At 43.5% G+C, this 19,903-nt stretch overlaps 1 protein-coding gene across 1 annotated transcript in view; it reads left to right on the top strand.

Annotated features, from left to right (window-relative positions):
* DLEC1 (DLEC1 cilia and flagella associated protein) overlaps positions 1-19,903 on the top strand; it is an 88,312-nt gene that overhangs the window by 10,782 nt on the left and 57,627 nt on the right. Inside the window, exons 3-6 of the mRNA XM_052641560.1 lie at positions 4,532-4,642; positions 6,151-6,344; positions 6,551-6,771; positions 8,192-8,270. Coding sequence (XP_052497520.1) covers positions 4,532-4,642; positions 6,151-6,344; positions 6,551-6,771; positions 8,192-8,270 — 605 coding nt within the window. The remainder of the gene's footprint in view (positions 1-4,531; positions 4,643-6,150; positions 6,345-6,550; positions 6,772-8,191; positions 8,271-19,903) is intronic.

The following is a 19,903-nucleotide window of genomic DNA, read 5'->3' as shown; positions in this document are numbered from 1 at the left end:
GTGTTTATTGCTCCAGACCTGGAATCGGCCATTTCTCCAAGAAGTCCTGGTACCTTATATTCCCCCCAAAGACTTTGATCTGTCATCCTGCATCCCTGAAAATCATCATTTCCAGGGCAGCAGAGACAGTGCTTTTAGGGTGAGGAGACCTGGCATGTCTGTGGCCTGCAGGGAGGGAGAAGTAGAAGATACAGTGGCTTCAGAAAGCTCTACACTTATGGGGTCCTGCTGGGGACCAGATGATGTAAGATGCTTCACAGATGTTATTCCACGGAATCCTTCCAACAGCCCTGTGAGATAGGTTTTCTCTCCATTTACAGGTGTAGGAATTGAGAGAGGAGCTCAGATGATTCCCTAAATTCCCACAGCTCAAAAGGGCTGGGACCCAGCTTTGAACTTGTGTCTGCTGTCAAAGCCCGTGTCTGTCTTCTGTCAGGAGGAGGGGGAAGGCCAATTTTCCATGCACAGTGTCACACGGTTGTAGATGGCTTCCCCTAGGGTGTGTGGGGCCCTGTCCCCTGGCAGGTCTGCCCTCGCTGAAGCTTAGCCCCATGAGACAGTGAGCACCCCGTGCAGATTCGATGTCTCCTGTCCCCCCTTCTCCGCAGCAGTCGTGTAGCTGCCAGACCCCATCCCTCAGTCGTGGATTCAGGCAGAGATGACTGGTGGTGGATTCTCGGGAGGATTTATTGGTTGCCTGCTGTCTGGCAAGTCCCCAGAGTCAGGTCCTATCCCTGTCTTTGGCAGGATTCTTCTGGCTAGAGATCAGGGGAGGTTACATAATTATTTGTTTGTTTGCTTTTAAGGAAAGTGGAATAAAACATTGAGAACTGGGAAATAAACATCAGCCAAGAGCATTTCCCAGTGACCTTCATTTTATTTTTTTACCCAAGATAATATTAAGTTATGGGCTTCTTAGGTGGTGCTAGTCGTAAAGAACCCCTCTGCCAATACAGATTTTAAGAGACGTGGGTTTGATCCCTGGGTTAGGAAATTCTCCAGTGGGAAATGGCAACCCACTCCAGTATTCTTGCCTGGAGAATCTCCATGGACAGAGGAGCCTGGCAGGCTGAAGTCCATGGGATCGCAGAGTCGGACACGACTGAGTGACTTAGTACGCAATATTAGGTCATAAGCAGACGTTATCCACCCTGGTTTCTCAGCCTTCTGCTGGGAAGGTTTCTCTTTTTTATTTCAGAAATAGCAGAAGTAGAGACCTCAATCCAGTTCCCTGGACACCTTTCTGGTTCTGCTTCTCAGGGTAGAGAGTGGTGTCTCAAGAACCTCTTTTGTAACTTGGATGATTGCTCTTGAAGGTGATTGTTATTTGAGGTACTGAAGTAACCTTTCTCTCTTTGCTAATACAAATGTCACAAGGTGGAAAACGTGTAAATTCTCCAGACAGAGGGAGAAAGATCAGAGTTTTGCATAATGTTCTGTGCTTTCATTCCCTTTCCTTGCTGGTGTCTTATCTGAATTATCTTTTGGGAAAGGGAGCAGCCAGTGCCTTGCAGTCCCATGCTCAGGGGCAGGGTCCATGTAGGAAGCCCACCCTTCCTACAAGAGGTCATAAGGCCAGTGCAGGGAGTCCAAGGCTCACCTGGTCCACTGTCCACGCCTGATGTGGAGAGAGATTTCCCAAAGCCCTGATAATAAGCTGCGCCCCACCAGCCCGCTCATGCAGACACGGAACTGTCCACGGCCTAGGGGAGGACCTTGGAGGGAATGGTATCAGGAGAGAGAGGATACATCTCCTTGCCACATGGCCTTTGCCGTTTTTCTGGAAGCTTTATCTTATCTTTTAATATTTCAGATAGGCCATTGCCAAGTCCTTGGGAACTGGGCTGGACTGGGTCAGTTTGGCATTGCTGCCACTCCCTGCTGAGGGCTCTGTATTGCAGAGGAGAGGCCTGGGATCCACATTTGCCCAGAATGACCCTTTCAGCTGTGGTTCTGGGATGGATCAATGAGAGGCTCTTGGTGAATTTTGGAAGGAAGCCTCTGTTCTCCAGAAACAGGAGCGGGCGGATGACTGAGCAGTTTTGAGTTTCATAGCAAGAGTCCAGATCATGTCCTAAGAGCCCCTTGCTTCAGTGCTGTGGGCTAAAGTTCTTCATGATGAACTAATTCCCTGACCTCTCTCCCACTCCGTAATCCCCTACATTCAAACAGCCTCCCCTTTATTTGGCTGCAGCAGCTTGTGCGATCCTAGTTCCCCAGGGAGGGATTGAACCTGCCTCCCCTGCAGTGGAAGCATAACCTGTGCCCCCTGCAGTCCACATAACCCCTGGGCCATCAGGAGAATCTCAGCAAGTCCTCTTAAAGCACCATGTTTGTTAACGGAACAAGCAACAAAGCTTGAAAACTTTCAAGTCTTCCATTCACCCTATTTAGTCCTTAATTTTTGTCAAAGTAGTAGTGCACATGATTCTTTTCTTTTCTTTTTGGGGTTTTTGTTTTTGTTTTGGCTGTTCAGTTCAGTTGCCCAGTCATGTCCGACTCTTGGCAACCCCATGGACTGCAGCACGCCAGGCCTCCCTGTCCATTGCCAACTCCCAGAGTTTATTCAAACTCGTGTCCATTGAAACGGTGATGTCATCCAACCGTCTCATTCTCTGTCGTCCCCTTCTCCTTCCTCCTTCAATCTTTCCCAGCATCAGGGTCTTTTCAAATGAGTCAGTTCTTTGCATCAGATGGCCAAAGTATTGGAGTTTCAGCTTCAGCATCAGTCCTTCCAATGAATATTCAGGACTGATTTCCTTTAGAATGGACTGGTTGGATCTCCTTGCAGTCCAAGGAGCTCTCAAGAGTCTTCTCCAACACCACAGTTCAAAAGCATCAGTTCTTCAGCACTCAGCTTTCTTTATGTTCCAACTCTCACATCCATAAATGACCACTGGAAAAACCAAAGCTTTGACTAGACGGACCTTAGTCGGCAAAGTAACATCTCTGCTTTTGAATATGCTGTCTAGGTTGGTCATAACTTTTCTTCCAAGGAGCAAGCGTCTTTTAATTTCATGGCTGCAGTCACCACCTGCAGTGACTTTGGAACCCAAGGAAATAAAGTCTGTCCCTGTTTCCACTGTTCCCCCACCTGTTTGCTGGGGGGTTCTGGCTGTGCTGCGTCTTTGTTGGTGCACTCGGACTTTCTCTAGTTGGAGTGAGCAGCGACTGCTCTCTAGTTGCAGTGCCACGGGCTTCTCCGTGTTGTGCATTCTGTTACGCAGCACGAGCTCTAGGCATGCGGGCTTCAGTAGTTGTGGCTCGCGGGCTCTAGAGTGCAGGCTAAGTAGTTTTGGTGCACCAGCTTAGTTGCCTCATCGTCTGTGGAATCTTGCTGGGCCAGGGATTGAACTCATGTTCCCTGCGTCAGCAGGCAGAATCTTAACCACTGGACTACCAGGGAAGTCCTGTGTACATGGTTTTAAAAAATCAAATAGTTTAGAAACACTTCTAATAAAATAGAAAAAAATCCTCACCTACATATGTCAATACACATTTGTCCAAACCCATAGACTGTAGAATACCAAGAGTGAATCCTAATAGAAACTTCAGGGTTCGTGTGATAATGGTGTGTAGTGTCGGGATCTTCAGTTGTAAGGGGTGTTGATAAAGGGGGAGGCTGTACATGTGTGGAGGCAGAGAATGCATGGGGAACCTCTGTACCTTCTTCTCAGTTTTGCTACAAATCTAACACTGCTCAAGAAGTCTGTTGGAAAAAATCCTCCACCTCACCTTTCCCAACTTCAGGCCACTTGCCAGACATGGCCATTTTTAACTCTAATTCTTCTGGAAGCCTCTCAATAATATACCTTTTCTACTGTTTCCGTGCTCATCAACCCAAGATGTTATTTATCAACTTCCCATTCTATTAAATGAGATCTCCTCTCCTGTCTGCTGGTCGGTTGGTGGTTGGCTGATCTAGCTGGGCTTAGCTGGCTAGACCAACGTCCAGCTGCACGTCCAGCTGCACGTCCAGCTGAACGTGGTTTCCTGCTGCATGTTGGGCTCAGGTCAGCTCCACGTGGATTCCTGCTGGGGTCCGGGGTGAAGGGCCAGGAGCTCTTCTCATACCGATGGCAAAGACACAAGAGGGAAGGCTCAGCTGCACAAGCACCTTTCAAAATCCTGCCAGTATCTCATGGTCAAAGCACATCATACGGCCAACATCAAGGGTGAAGAAGTGGGCTCTGTCTCTAGTAATAAGAACTGCACACTCACATGGATACAGGGAAGAGTGAAAAATTGGGGCCACCCATCAATCTACTCTATTTCTCCTAACGCTTTTTTATTGATCTCTCTGCGAGTAACCATATTTTGGCTTAAATAATACCACAACACAGCCTTGCCCAGTGGTTGGCCTCTTGTAAGTGACCAACTAAAATACTCACTGATGAGTTTCTTAAATCTCAAAATCACCACTGAAGAATTCTGTTAGGTGGTTTAGGCTGGGAGGATGAAGAAAGCTTGAGTGTAGTTTCTTTGACATCGATCTGCCTCGAAACAGCTTTTCTCTTTCCCTTCTGTGTAGTGAAGACCATCTTCAGATGGTGTGTGGACAACGAGTTGCTACGGAAGCACCATTTGATCTGCCCAAATGATTACTACAGTGATTCAGTGCCATTTTGCTCTGCACCTAAAGGTAATGCGTCTGTACTGCCTTCAAGCCTCTGACACCATTCCAGGGAAGTTCTTTAGTAGCAGGACCACAGCAGCCACCTTTGTGCCATTTCCTTGTTCATAGATCTTTTGATCGTGGCTATTGGGAGGGCCAGCTCTGAGCATGCCACTTCCTCACTAGCTTACTAACTCCTACGAGATAAAAGTCTCAGATTCTCAAAGTGATGATATCCTAGTCAGTTGCCCAACGACAAGATGTGAAATTATTTTAAAATGTAGTTGAATGAATCACGAGAGGGCAGATCTGCAGACAGACGAGCAAGGGAGCAAGTGTCTCATGGGCTCAGAACACAGACCTACGGGTTCTGCATACCCCTTACAGGCCAGGAGCGACTTTGAGTGTGGAGAGAAGGTTGGGAGCAGCGAAGGCTGTGTGTGTGTGAATGTGATACGGAGCTAGTTTCCTGCGCTGTGGGAGGCAAGACCCTCTGAGAATGAGTGGGGTGGGAAGCTGTCTTGTGGGCTAAAGCAGGAAGGTAATGTTTTGGAAGCGCCACTGGGTAGATGCTGTGACCAAACATCTGGATGGCAGCCTGGTGGTGCCAGGCTCCAAAGATAAGCTCGTCAGCAGCCCCAGTCAGTGGAACTCTGATGATCTCTTGGGGGTTTGGAGCTGAGAAAGCCTTTGGGGTAGGAGGATGGGGGTCCAGAGAATTGAGGATGTAGATGAAGAGAGAGTTTAACTGACGGCCTGGGCCATGCTGACAGGTGAGGCCAGAAAGAGGAAGCAAAACCAAGTACCTGGGATACTCAGCCACTTAGTTTCCAACCAACTTTCAAATACTATCTTAGGCAGGTAAATAAGGATGGAGTTCACATGTACTGAGGATTTCTTTTTCCCCTCTGTGAGATCTGGTTCTATTTCTTTTTCAGATCAATTTTATTGGAGTATGGTTGGTTGACAGTGTTGGGTTATTTTTAGGCATATGGTAAGGTGCGTCTATACACATACATATAGTCCACTCTTTTCTAGATTCTGTTCCCATATAGGTCATTGCAGAGTACTGAGTAGATGTTATTGAGCACTCACCTGGCACTGTGCTCGGGGACGTGATGGTACCAGTTTCACTCCTGGCAACGTTGAATATCCTCATTTAACCTTTTGGAGATGATTTTGCAGTCTACAAAGCTAATACAAGCTTTGATTTCTCATGTGAGCCTTTTAAAAGGCATGTTCGCGTGTGCGGTATGTGTCCATGTGTATGTGTGACCGTGGTCCTCTCCTGTTCCTGGCCATGTTGGACAAGTGAACAGATAATACAGTATGAACCCTAGAGTCTCAAGGATGCAGAGTAAGTTCCAGGAGTAACTGAGTTGCTGAAGGGCGATTATTTAATACATCTGGTGTGGGAAATATAAACATTTAGAAAAAGGAAGCTGGCGGTGCCTTTGATAATTTCACTTAGTCATCTTGGATGGGTCACCTCTTCCCCTGGGTCTGGTAACTTCATGTTTTTCCTGGTGCCACAGGTGTCTCTGTCCCTGGATATTCAAAACTGACATTTAGTTCTGAGAAACGTTCCATCCCAAAGAACGAGCTGACCAAGAAGCCCACGTGCAGGAAGATGTCCTCTCCGTCTGCGGAGGAGACGGACTATACTATGGAAAGCCTCACATGGGACTCGTCTTTTAAGGCCAAACTCAGATCCAGAGCAGCCATCAAGGTGAGTTTGAAGCCAGGGTGTGGTGGTGGGGGGGGAGGGCAGGGCCATGATGAGGGGGAAGGGGCTCCAGGTTATACACGTCATAATGAAGCCACAGCAAAACAGGAGAGTGTCCTTGGCCATCCGGGGTCACGGGATCAGCAAGAGGTCAACGCACGCACCCCCTCAGCCTCTCATTGACTCTATCCTTTTCTCACATTTCAAAGAAAACAGGTTTACCGAAGAATAAAAACTGGATGAACCATTTGCGGGTGCCCCAGAGGCAGCAGGAACGGCTTCGGCTTGCCAGGATGGAGAGTCGGAACCGCTTCCTGAGAAACCCTCGCTTTTTCCCTCCTAACACTCCGTGGGGAGGCAAGTCTCTTCTCTTTGCTCCCAAGAAGCCAGCACGGGTAGGAGACTTCCAGGACAGAGAGCTGGAGGAGAGGTGCGTCTTCTCCTGACTCTTCAGAGACTCGGACCCTGTACAGGAAAGCACAGAAAGAAGGTTGTGGGTCTGCTTTGGCTTCTGGAGGGTCCTCGAGGTTTGGGGCCCCAGGGTCAGGATCCAAGTCGAGCAGGGCTTCAGGGCTGCCCGCGGGTGTGGCCTCAGGACATCCCCAGAGTCCTGGCTTTGTGCTTTTCTGATCTTTTCTTGAGGAATAGGGGTTCGTGTTGGCCCTTTGCTTATATCTGAACAGCCTGGGTCAGATGGGAGGCATCTCTATAGCTGTGTGCTCCTGCCGTTACATTCATGTGTCTTGGATAATAAAAACGTTCAAATCTGCTTAATGACAAGTAACTAGTACAGATAGTGATTTTTCTTTAAAAGAGTGTGTGCGCTCAGTTACTCAGTCGTGTCCGACTCTTTGGGACCCTGTGGACTATAGCCCACCAGGCTGCTCTGCCCATGGAATTTTCCAGGCAAGAATACTAGAGTCGGTTGCCATTTCCTACTCCAGGGGATCTTCCTGTCCCAGAGGATCGAACCTGCATCTCCTTACCCACTGAGCCACCTGGGCAGCCGTTTGGCTATGTTTCAATAAGTGTCCATACAAAGGGAATGATTTGCTTCACGGGTTCATGATGTTAATGGACTTAAAATGATTAGTGTGGGACTTCCCTAATGGTCAGGGGAATAAGACTCTGTGCTCCCCAGTTCTGGGGCTCAGGTTCGATCCCTTGTCTGGGACCTAAATCCCACCTGCCACAAGTAAAGATCCTGCCTGCTGCAACAAAGACTTGGTGCAGCCAAATAAATTGAAAAGAAAAAAACACTATTAATGTTTATTTATTAGAGAAATAATATGCTTTTATTAAAAAAAAAAACAGAAAATATTTACTTAGGCTTCACTGGTGGTCCAGTGAGGAAGATTCTGTGTTCCTAATGCAGGGGGCCTGGATTTGATCCCTAGTTGAGGAACTTAAATCCCAGAGGCCCCTTGGTCCTGCCAAAAAGAAAAGAGAAAAACCAAAAATGAAAAGATTTGCTGAGAAAAAATAGCACCTATATAAACCATGCAATTAACATATTGGTGTTCGGGATTTTGTATGTAGCAGAGCAGCTCCTCGCTGTGGTCTGTTGAAAGTCAGCCCTCGACACAAGGGTTTGTAAAAGTAAAATAAATTTAAAAAAAATATTGGTGTTTAAGCTTCCAGAGTTTTCCCTGTGCTATGTGTAGCTATATATATCTTCACAAAGATTCAATCTTGCTGTAAAATTGTTTTGTGACCTGCTTTGCCAACAATAAAACCCAAAGGATGATGCGTTGCCAATCTCTTTGATGGCTTGAATGTATTTATTTTCCATGAATCACTTACAGGGATGAAACTAACAGCCTCTCTCACCCTCCCTTTCCCTCCCACAGTTGTGCTGATACTCCAGTGTTTCTAGCTAAGCCCTCCATCGGATTTTTCACAGACTATGAAATTGGACCAGTTTATGAGGTAGGAATCTGGTTTCTTTACATATCCCACTCTGCTTCCTTATTTTTAAAAAGTCTTTGCCATGGAAATTTAAAAACATGCACACACATGCAGGCCATACACAAAACTAGGGAGAAAACTGTCATGTTCCCTCTGTGCCCATCACCCAGTTTCAGTAGTTGCCTGCATCCAGCAAATCTCGTTTCATCTGTTGCCCCACTTTTTCAGGTGTGTGCATCTGTGTGCACATGCGTACATTGGAGTATTTTAAGGGAAAGCTTAGACAGCGTGTCATTCTTCAGTTAATACTTTAGTGAGTGTCTCTTAACAGGTAAGGACTTTTAAAGAGTAACCATCATCACACCCAGCAATATTAGCAGTGATTCCTTAATATCAGCTAATATCCACTCATGTCTGATTTTTATCCATTTATTTTTTTTAAGTCAATTTATAATTGGTTTCTTTAAATCAGAAATCAAATATTGCATTTGGTTAGAGTATCTCTTATTTTGCCCACATTTAAAAAAAAATAATTCCTCCATCCTTTTATTTTTTAAAATGCTGTTTGTTTGTAGAAGAAACTGTAATTTCTTACAGCCTAAATCTGGCTCATTGCTTTATTTCTCTATTTTTGGCTGTGCTGGGTCTTTGTTGCTGCGCAGACTTCTTTCTAACTGGAAAGTAGAGGCAACTTTCTCGTTGCAGTGTACTGGCTTCCCCTTGGGATGGCAGCACAGGCTCTAGGGCGCCAGGGGGGCTCAGGGCTCTAGTTGCAGCGGGGAGGCTCAGTAGTTGTGGCTCGCAAGCTGTGGCGCACAAGCTCAATAGCTGTGGTGCGCAGGCTTAGTTGCTTCATGGCATGTGGAAGCATCCTGGATCAGGGATCAAACCCGTGTCTCCCACATTGGCAGGTGGGTTCTTTACCACTGAGCCACCGGGGAAGCCCCGGCTTTACTTTTATTTTCCAGTGTTGTGTTAGCTTCAGGTGTACAGCAAAGTGATTCAGTGATACGTATACATGTATCCTTTTTCAAATTCTTTTCCTATTTCGGTTATTATAGAATTATAATATTGAGTAGAGTCCACTGTGCGATACAGTAGGTCCATATTGATTATCTTTTTTATATAAATGTGTATATGTTAATGCCAAATCCCTAATTTATCCCTCCCCACCTTTTTCTTTGATAACTGTAAGTTTGTTTTTGAAGTCTGAGTCTGTTTCTGTTTTGTAAATAAGTTCATCTCTGTAATTGTTTAGAAATCCACCTATAAATGATATGCTATTTGTCATATTTGTCTGACTTACTTAAGAGAATAATCTCTAGGTCCATCCAGGTTGCTGAAATGGCATTATTTCATTCTTTTTTCTGGTTGAGTCATATGCCATTGTATTAATACATAGGTGTCTTTGTCTTCTTTATCTGTTCATCTGTTATGGACATTTAGGTTGCTTTCATGTCTTGGCTATTGCAAGCTATACTGCAGTAAACGCTGGGGTGCATGTATCTTTTCGAATTACATTTTTTCTAGATGTATGCCCTGCAGAGGGATTGCTGGATCATGTGGTGGTTCTACATTTAGCTTTAAGGAACCTCAATACTGTTCTCCATAATGGTGTTCCCAGTTTACATTCCCACCAATGGAGTAGGAGGGTTCTGTTTTTTCTGCACTCTCTCTGGCATTTATTGTTTGTAGAGGTTTTCTGTTTTCTTTCTTTATGGGTGCGCTAGGTCTTTTTTGTTGTGTGCAGTCTTTCTCTAGTTACGGCCAGTGGGGGCTGCTCTGTCCCAGGCCAGGGGTCAAACCCATATCCCCTGCAGTGGCAGGGGGACTCTTCACCGCTGGACCGCCAGGGAAGTCCTTGTAGTTTTCGATGAAGGCCATTCTGATCGGTGAGGTGATGCCTTCTGGTAGTTTTGTTCTGCATTTCCCTAATTAGTGATCTTGAATATCTTTTCATGTGCTTTTTGACCATCTGTGTGTCTTCTTTGGGAAAATGTCTATTTAGATCATCCACCCATTTTTTGGTTTGGTTGTTTCTTTGATATTGAGCTGAATGAGTATATTTTAGGGATTAACCTCTTGTCAGTTGCTTCATTAGCAAATATTTTTTCCCATTTTGTAGGGTGTCTTTTTTTTATGGTTTCCTTTGCTCCGCAAATGCTTTTAAATTTAATTAGATCCCATTTGTTTATTTTTGTTTTTATTTTCATTACTGTAGGAGGTGGATTGGAAAAGGTATTGCTGCAATTTATGTCAAAGAGGGTTCTGCCCATGTTTTCCTCTAAGAGATTTATAGTATCTAACCTTAAATTTAGATCTTTAATCCATTTTGAGTTTATTTTTGTTTATGGTATTAGAGATTGTTCTAGTTTCATTCTTTTACATGTAGGTGTTCAGTTTTCCCAGCATCACTTATTGAAGAGACTGTTTTTTCTCCATTGTATATTCTATTAAAAAAAAAATTGTTAGACTGCACTGGGTCTTAGTTGTGGTTTGAGGGCTCTAGTTCCCTGACTAGGGGTTGAACCCAGCCCCCCTGCCTTGGGATCATAGAGCCCTAACCACTGGACCACCAGGGAGGTCCCTCCATTGTGTATTCTTACCTTCTTTGTCATAGAGTAATTGACCATAGGTGCATGAGCTTGTTTCTGGGCTTTCTATCCTGTTCAATTGATTATTTCAGTTTTTGTTCCAGTACCATATTGTTTTGATTACTGTAGCTTTGTATTCTAGTCTGAAGTCAGGGAGCCTGATTCCTCCAGCTCTGTTTTTCTTTGTCAGAACTGCTTTAACTGTTCAGTGTTTTTGTGTTTCCATACACAGTTAAACATTTTTTGTTCTAATTCTGTGAAAAATTCCATTGGTAATTTAATAAGAATTGCATTGACTCTGTAGATTGCCTTAAGTAATACAGTCATTTTGATAGTATTGATTCTTCCAATTCAAGGATATACATGGAATATTTTTCCATCTGTGTCATCTGCAGTTTGTTTCATTAGCATCCTATAGTTTTCAAAGTAGAGGTCTTTTGCTTCCTTCGGTAGGTTTATTCCTAGGTAATTTATTCTTTTGGATGCTATGGTAAATGGGGTTGTTTCCTTAATTTTTCTTTCTCATCTTTCATTGTTAGTATATAGAAATGCAAGAGATTTCTGTGTATTAATTTTGTATCCTACAACCTTACGGTATTCACTGATAAGCTCTAGTAGTTTTCAAGTAGAGTCTTTAGGATTTTGTATGTATAGTATCATGTCATCTGCAAACAGTGATAGTTTTACTTCTTTTCCAATTTGGATTCCTTTCATTTCTTTTTCTTCTCTGATTGCCGTGGGGTTAGGACTTCTAACTCTGTTGAATAAATGATGACTGTGGGTATCCTTACCTTGTTCCTGATCTTGGAGGAAATCCTTTCCGTGTTTTCCTTTCAGCAGTTTCCCCTCTATGTCCACTTAATGGAAACACTTTCATAAGTGGGTGTTCACTTTTGTCAGAAGCGTTTCTGCATCTGTTGTGAAGAGTGTATGTTTTTTATTCCTCAGTTTGTGTCTGTGATGTATCACACTGCCTAGTTTGTGGATATTGAAAAATCCCTGCACGCTTGGGATAAAGCCTCCTTTTGATCATGATGTATGATCCTTTTAATGTATTGTTGGATTTGGTTTGCTAGCATTTTGTTGAGGATGTTTGCATCTATGATCACCAGTTATGTTGGCCTGGACTTTTCTTTTTTTGTGGTATCTTTGTCTGGTTTTGGTACCAGAGTGATGGTGGCCTCATAGAATGAGTTTAGGTGGCTTTGTTCCTCTGCAACTTTTTGAAAGAGTTTTGGAAGGACAGGTGTTGACTCTTCTCTAAAGGTTTGATAGAATTTGCCTGTGAAGTCATCTAGTCCTGGACTTTCGTTTGTTGGGAGTTTTAAAATCACTGTTTCAATTTCAGTGCCTATGATTTGTCTGTCCATCTTTTCCATTTCTCCCTGGTTCGGTCTTGGAAGGTTGTATATTTCTAAGAATTTGTCCATTTCTTCTAGGTTGCCCAGTTTCTTGGCCTAGAGTTGCTTGTGGTAGTTGCTGCGTTTCTCTGCTGTCTCATTTTGTCTGACTGTCTGTGTTTCCAGTCCTTGTTGCTCAAGCTGCAGGGCTCCATCTCTCCCTGCCTCTGGTGTCTGTCCCCTGGCGTGTGAGGTGGGTCCACGGGCTTGGGCAGGCCTCCTGGGGGGAGGGACTGGTGCCTGCCCTCCGGTGGGTGTAGCTGGGTCCCGTCGCTATGACGGGCAGGCCCGTGTCAGGAGCTGTGTTTAAGGCAGCCGTGTGGTCAGGACGTCTTTCGGCGGCCTGTCTTCTGATGGGCGGGGCCGTGTTTCCATCCTGTTTTGTTGAGGGGTCCCAGCACTGGGGTCTGCAGCCTGTTGGGTGGTGTCAGGTCTCAGTGCCAAAGTGTCACGCTCCGGGAGAGATCACACCAACGGGTGTTCCCTGGGGTGTCCACCGCCACTGTCCTGGCCCCTATAATGAGCCACCGCTGACCCCCGCCTCCCCGGGGGACCCTCCGAGACATACAGGTAGGTCTGGCCCAGGCTCCTAGGCGTTGTTGCCTTGTTCTGAGTTCCAGTGCTCGCATCACATTGGTTTGTGCCCTCCAGCAGTCCTGTGTGGCTTCTGCTCTCGAGCCCCGCTGACCTTCAAAGCCAGGTGCTCTGGGAGCTATTCCTCCAGATGTCAGACCCCCAGGCTGGGGAGTCTGATGGGGGGGCGGGTGTCAGAACTCTCACTCAATTGCAATGTAATTATTTTCCAGTTTGTGGTCACCCATTCGGCGGGTATAGGATTTGATTATTATGGTGGAAGTGCCCTTCCTACCATCTTGTTGTGGCTTCTTTCTTTGGGTGGTAGAACATCTTTTTTGGTAGGTTCAAATCTTTTTTGTTGATGGTTGTTCAGTGGTTAGTTGTGATTCTGATGTTTTGTAAGATGAGTTGACCTCAAGTCCTTCTTTGCTTTCTGTCTCAGTTTGACTCTTGCTGATTGCTTTATTATGGAGATGTTCAACATATTCTTTTATCCTCCATATTTTCTGTAAACTTGTTAGACGTAGAGGCTTGATTAAATTCATGTTCAAGATTTTTATTCATTTTTTGGCAAGAATACTTCTTTGGTGGGAGTGTATATTTCTTACTGTATCCCATCAGGAAGAGTGTGATACATGGTTTTCCCGTTATCAGTGATGAATGACTTCAGGTGTTATGAGCCTGATTTACCCTTTATAAAGGTCTTACCAACCTCTCATTTAATGCTTTAGTAGCATTAGATGGCTGTTGCCTAGATCAATTTTTTTTAAATTAAGGGTTATAAAATGGTGACTTCAAATTCTACTATTCTTTCTGCATTTATTATCTGTGATTTTCTGTTTTTTAAAAAAGCCTTCCCTCAAACTTCCCTTTATTTCCCCTCTTCCTTTTACTCTCCTTACTCCTGGAGATAACTATTTCTGTTAGTTTGGGGTCTTCCATTGTTTGTTTTTGAAACCATAGGCAAATATGTAGGTATATTTGAACGCTGTCTTCTACTTACTGTCCTCAGTTCAATTCAGTCGCTCAGTCGTGTCAGACTTTGTGACCCTATGGGAGGCAGCATGCCAGGCCTCCCTGTCCATCACCAACTCCTGGAGTTTACTCACACTCATGTCCGTTGAGTCGGTGATGCCATCCAGCCATCTCATCCTCTGTCGTCCCCTTCTCCTCCTGCCCCCAATCTTTCCCAACATCACGGTCTTTTCAAACGAGTCAGTTCTTTGCATCAGGTGGCCAAAGTATTGGAGTTTCAGCTTCAGCATCAGTCCTCACTCTCCTCTGCACCTTGCTTTTTTCACTTAACAGTATATCCAGTGAGCTTCAAGAGCTGTGTATAGAGACTTTCCTCGTTCCTTTTCCCAGCTTCGCTCTTGATGCTTGCCTTCCTCCATCCTGGAGAATCAGGTCAAGACCAAGCTTGGGAGTCACCAGTTCTGTTCATTAGGTATAAGTGTAGCTGTGTTTAATGGTGACAATCCCTTCACACACATATGCACTGTACTTTGCAGTTTAAAGAGCACTTGCAAATCCATAATTCTTTAGGAGCTCTTATCCACTCTCATCCAGTGTGCAAAAGCACACTGATATGTCAGTCATTTAGGCTACATGTTAAAGAAAGCATTTGTCTACTTGAACATAACAGTTACTCTCTTTTGGACTTCTGTGTTTGGGACTTCTGTGTCTAGTCATCACATTTCAAAGATGGTGAGGTTGGCAGACTAAGAGAAAGAGAGCTAAAATTATTTCACTTTGGGCATGGAATGGGAAAGGGAGAGCTGCCAGGGGACAGACAAAAGGCATTTCTGTAGGACCTGCAGGTGCCCACTGTGGAGCCTGGAGATGAAGCAAGCACCGGCTGTGTAGGACCGTCTTCCCCTCCTGTCTTTATTCTTTCATGGCACACTTTTCTTTATCTTTCCCACCAGGTTGAAACCCATGTGGGCAGGGGTTAATTCTAGGCTTGTTTAAACCATTTTGGTATTAGTGCTCACAGATGGTAGGTCTGTTGACTGAATTACCTGAATACTGGTCTACCACTTAGCCTTGCTTACTCATAGTACAGAGTAAATCAAGAACAAAGGAAACGAGCCCCATTTTTCTGTATAAAAATATAACGTGTGTGTATGTGTGTGTGTGTGTACCTCCCAAGGGCTTTGTTTGTGGGTCGCCCACCCAGCAGGTATGGGACTTAATTTTATCGTGATTGCATTCCTCCTCCCGTCTCATTGTGGGTTTCTTTGTCTTTGGATACCTTTTTTGGTAGGTTCTAGCTTTTTCTAATAATTGTTGAGCAGTTAGTTATAATTTGGGTGTTTTTGTGAGAGGGGCTGAGCTTGCATCCTTCTCTTCCCTTTTGTCTACCATCTTCCCCAGGGGTTTGGATAAGGTGGTGAGTGACAGCTTATAAGCGGTTTTAAAGATATCTGTTCCTTTAAAAGGTTGCTAAATATGCAGATTGTTTAAATATATAGGCAAGTATATGTAAAAGAATGTTAAAATTAAAGTACAGTGTAATGATTATGAGTAGGATCTTTGAGTCCATATGGTTGGAAGAAACCACTCATTGCACAGAGAATCATATATAATTAACACATTTCAGGGAAGGACATACAGTATCATTTTTTCATAAACTTTTGTTGACACTGATGAAAACTTTTATTAATTTTCTTATTTGGGGGATTTTTTAATTGAATTATAGTTGACTTATATTGTTGTGTTAATGTCTGCTAGCAAGGTGGTTCAGTTAAACATACATGAACGTTCTTTTTGTTTTAAATACTCTGTAGCATTAAGGTTTGGAGCAGGCGATGGCACCCCACTCCAGTACGCTTGCCTGGAAAATCCCATGGACAGAGGAGCCTGGTGGGCTGCAGTCCATGGGGTCGCTAGAGTCAGACACGACTGAGCAACTTCACTTTCACTTTTCACTTTTATGCATTGGAGAAGGAAATGGCAACCCACTCCAGTGTTCTTGCCTGGAGAATCCCAGGGACAGGGGAGCCTGGTGGGCTGCCGTCTATGGGATCGCACAGAGTCTGACACAACTGAAGCGACTTAGCAGCAGCAGCAGCAGCATTAAGGTTTATCATAGGATACTGAAGATCGTTCTCTGTGCTATACAGTAGGACCTGTTGTCTGTCCATTCTGTCTGTAATAGTTTACATCTGCTAACCCCAATCTCCAACTCCATCCTTCCCCCAACCCCCTTGGCAACCAGGTCTGTTCTTTATGTCCATGACTCTCTTTCTGTTTCATAGACAGGTTCACTTGTGGTATATTTTAGATTTCATGTGTAAGTTAGATCATATGGTATTTGTCTTTCTCTAACTTACTTCACTTAGTATGATAATCCCTAGTTGCATCCATGCTGCTGCAGATGACATTATTTTTTTTTTTTTTATTGCTGAGTAGTATTTCATTGTATATAAGCACCACAGCTTCTTTATTGATTCCTTTGTTGATGGACATTTAGGTCGTTTCCCTGTATTGGCATTATTCCCTGTTGTGAATAGTGCTGCTGTGAACATAGGGGTGTACTCATCTTTTTGGATTAGAGTTTTATTTGGATATGTGCCCAGGAGTTGGATTGCTGGTAATTCTGTTTTTAGTTTTCTGAGGAACATTCCATACTGTTTTCCACAGTGGCTGTACCAACTCACATTCCCACCCACCAACAACGTAGGAGAGTTCCCTTTTCTGCCAGTGGCAGAGAGTTGCCCACATCCTCTCCAGCATTTGTTATTTGTAGAGTTTTTAATGATAACCATTCTGACTGCTGTGAGGTGGTACCTCATTGTAGTTTTGATTTGCATTTTTCTGATAATTAGTGATGTTGAGCCTATTGACCATTTGCATTTCTTCCTTGGAGAGATGTCTGTTTAGATCTGCTCATTTTTCAATTAGGTTCCTTATTTTTTTATTGTTGAGTTGTTTGAGCTCTTTGTATATTTTGAAAATTAAGTCCTTAATGGTCCTATGGTTTGCAAATATTTTCTCCCATTCTGTGGGTTGTCTATTCAAAAAAAAATTTTTTTTTAAGTTTTCCTTTGCTGTGCAAAAACTTGCAAGTTTGATTAGGTCCCACTCAGTTATGTTTGGTCTTATTTATGTTGCCTTGAAAGACTTACCTTAGAAAATGTCGATATGGTTTATGTCAGAGAATATTTTGCCTATGAGCTTTTCTAGGAGTTTTATGTTTGTTAATGTTTGTTTTATGTATTTGGGTATTCCTGTATTAGGCGCATTTATGTTGACGAGTATAAAATCCTCCTCCTGTCTTTTTTCTTCATATGGTATCTTTCTTTATGGCCTTTGTTTTAAAGTCTGTTTTCTCTGAAATGCCTTTTCTGTCCCCTTACTTTCAATCTGTGTGTTTCCTTTGCTCTAAAGTGGGTCTCCCTGGGGCAGCATATTGTAGGCTCTTTTTTTTAAATTTTAAATCCAGTCTGCCACTCTGTGTCTTTTGATTGGAGCATTTAGTCTGTTGACATTTAAGGTAATAACTGATAGACATGTATATTGCCATTTTAAACCTTATTTTCCAGTTGATTTTATGTTTCTTCTTTGTCCCTTTCTTTTTCTCTTGTAGTTTGATTTTCTTTTGGACTATACTTATGTTCTCTTCTTTTTGTTTTTGTTAACCTATTTTATGTTTCTGATTTGTGATTACCCTGTTTTTAAGTCCATTCTATATCTACTTACCTTAGACTGGGAGTCATACAGGCTCAAACACATCCTAGGAAAGGAAAAAAATCTACATTTTCTTACTGTCCTCCCCCAGATTTTATGATTCTGATGTCCTCTTTTACATCTTCCTGTTCATCCTTTTGCTGTTCATTGTGGTTTCATCACTTTCACCAAAATACTTTTATTTTTTTAAAAATCTGTGTTTTGGGCTTCCCAGGTGGTGCTAGGGATAAAGAACCCGCCTGCCAATGCAGGAGAGAGACATATTGGACGCAAATTTGATCCCTGGGTCGGAAGTTCGCCTGGAGGAGGGCATGGCAACCCACTCCAGTATCCTTGCCTGGAGGATCCCATGGACAGAGGAGCCTGGAGGGCTAGAGTCCATGGGTCACAAACAGCTGGACACAACTGAAGTGATTTAGCATGCATGTACTGGTTCATTTAGGTGATTTGCTTTCCAGTTGTGATTTTCTCTTTCCTATAGATTCTTTCTTCTTTTTTATTTAGGGAAGACCTTTCAATATTTCCTTTAGGATAGGTTTACTATTGCTGTATTCTTTTAGTTTTTGCTTGTCTGAGAAATTCTCTCTCCCCTCGTATTCTAAATGATAATCTTGCTGGGTAGAGTATCCTAGGTCGCAGATTTTTCCCTTTCAGGACTTTGAATATATCTTGCCATTTCCTTCTGGCCTGCAGCTTTTCTGTAGAGGAATGAGCTGATAGCCTTACGGGGGTTCCCTTGTAATTAGCTCTTTGTTTTTCTCTTGCTACCTTTATAACCCTCCTTATCTTTTACTTTTGCCATTTTTATTATGTCTTGGTGTAGTTCTGTTTGGGTTTACCTTGTTTGGGACTCTGTGCTTCCTGTACGTGGGTATCTGTTTCCTTCTTTAGATTTGGGAAGTTTTCAGCCATAGTTCCTTCAAATACTTTTTCGATCCCTTTTTCTCTTTCTTGCCCTTCTGAAATCCCAATTATGCATAGATGGGCCCACTTTCAGTTCAGTTCAGTCGCTCAGTCGTGTCCAACTCTTTGTGACCCCATGAACCGCAGCACGCCAGGCCTCCCTGACCATTACCAACTCCCGAAGTTTACCCAAACTCATATCCACTGAGTCAGTGATGCCATCTAACTATCACATCCTCTGTTGTCCCCTGCTCCTCCTGCCCTCAATCTTTCCCAACATCGGGGTCTTTTCAAATGAGTCAGCTGTTTGTATCAGTTGGCCAAAATATTGGAGTTTCAGCTTCAACATCAGTCCTTCCAATGATCATCCAGTACTGATTTCCTTCAGAATGGACTGGTTGGATCTCCTTGCAGTCCAAGGGACTCTCAAGAGTCTTCTCCAACACCACAGTTCAAAAGCATCAATTCTTCAGTGTTCAGCTTTCTTTATGGTCCAGCTCTCACATCAATACATGACCTCTGGAAAAACCATAGCTTGGACTAGACAGACCTTTGATGACAATGTAAAGTCTCTGCTTTTTAATATGCTTTCTAGGTTGGTCTTAACTTTTCTTCCAAGGAGTAAGCGTCTTTTAATTTCATGGCTGCTGTTGCCATCTGCAGTGATTTTGGAGTCCAAAAAATTAAAGTCAGCCACTGTTTCCCCATCTATTTGCCATGAAGTGATGGGACCGGATGCCATGATCTTAGTTTTCTGAATGTTGAGTATTAAGCCAACTTTTTCACTCTCCTCTTTCACTTTCATCAAGAGGCTCTTTAGTTCTTCTTCACTTTCTGCCATAAGGGTGGTGTCATCTGCATATCTGAGGTTATTGAGATTTCTCCTGGCAATCTTGATTCCAGCTTCTGATTCCTCCAGCCCAGAGTTTCTCATGATGTACTCTGCATATAAGTTAAATAAGCAGGGTGACAATACACAGCCTTGACGTACTCCTTTTCCTATTTGGAACCAGTCTGTTGTTCCATGTCCAGTTCTAACTGTTGCTTCCTGACCTGCACATAAGTTTCTCAAGAGGCAGGTCAGGTGGTCTGGTATTCCCATCTCTTTCAGAATTTTCCACAGTTTATTGTGAGCCACACAGTCAGAGGCTTTGGCACAGTCAGTCAAGCAGAAGTAGATGGCATGCTTTAGATTATCCCATAGAGCTCCTGTTTTCATTTTTTTCATTTGGCTTTCTGTCTGCCATCCTGATTGGGTGATTTCCCTTATTCTAGCCTCAAGATCACTTATTCGTTCTTCTGCATTATTTGTTCTGCTGTTCATTGTCGTTAGTTCAGTTTTAGCCTCGGAAATGAGTTTTATAATTTTTCTTGGTTCCTCTTTATAGTTTCTAGTTCCTCTTTACAATGTACTGTGCATTTCTGTTGATACCCTTTCTTAATTTGTTCAGTATTTTCATTATTTCCTTTTTGAAATTGGTGTTTGTTA

Source organism: Budorcas taxicolor, chromosome 1, assembly GCF_023091745.1.
Source record: "Budorcas taxicolor isolate Tak-1 chromosome 1, Takin1.1, whole genome shotgun sequence".
Lineage (NCBI taxonomy): Eukaryota > Metazoa > Chordata > Mammalia > Artiodactyla > Bovidae > Budorcas > Budorcas taxicolor.
Note: the sequence above shows the minus strand (reverse complement) of the source record. Positions and strands in the feature narration are given on the sequence as shown.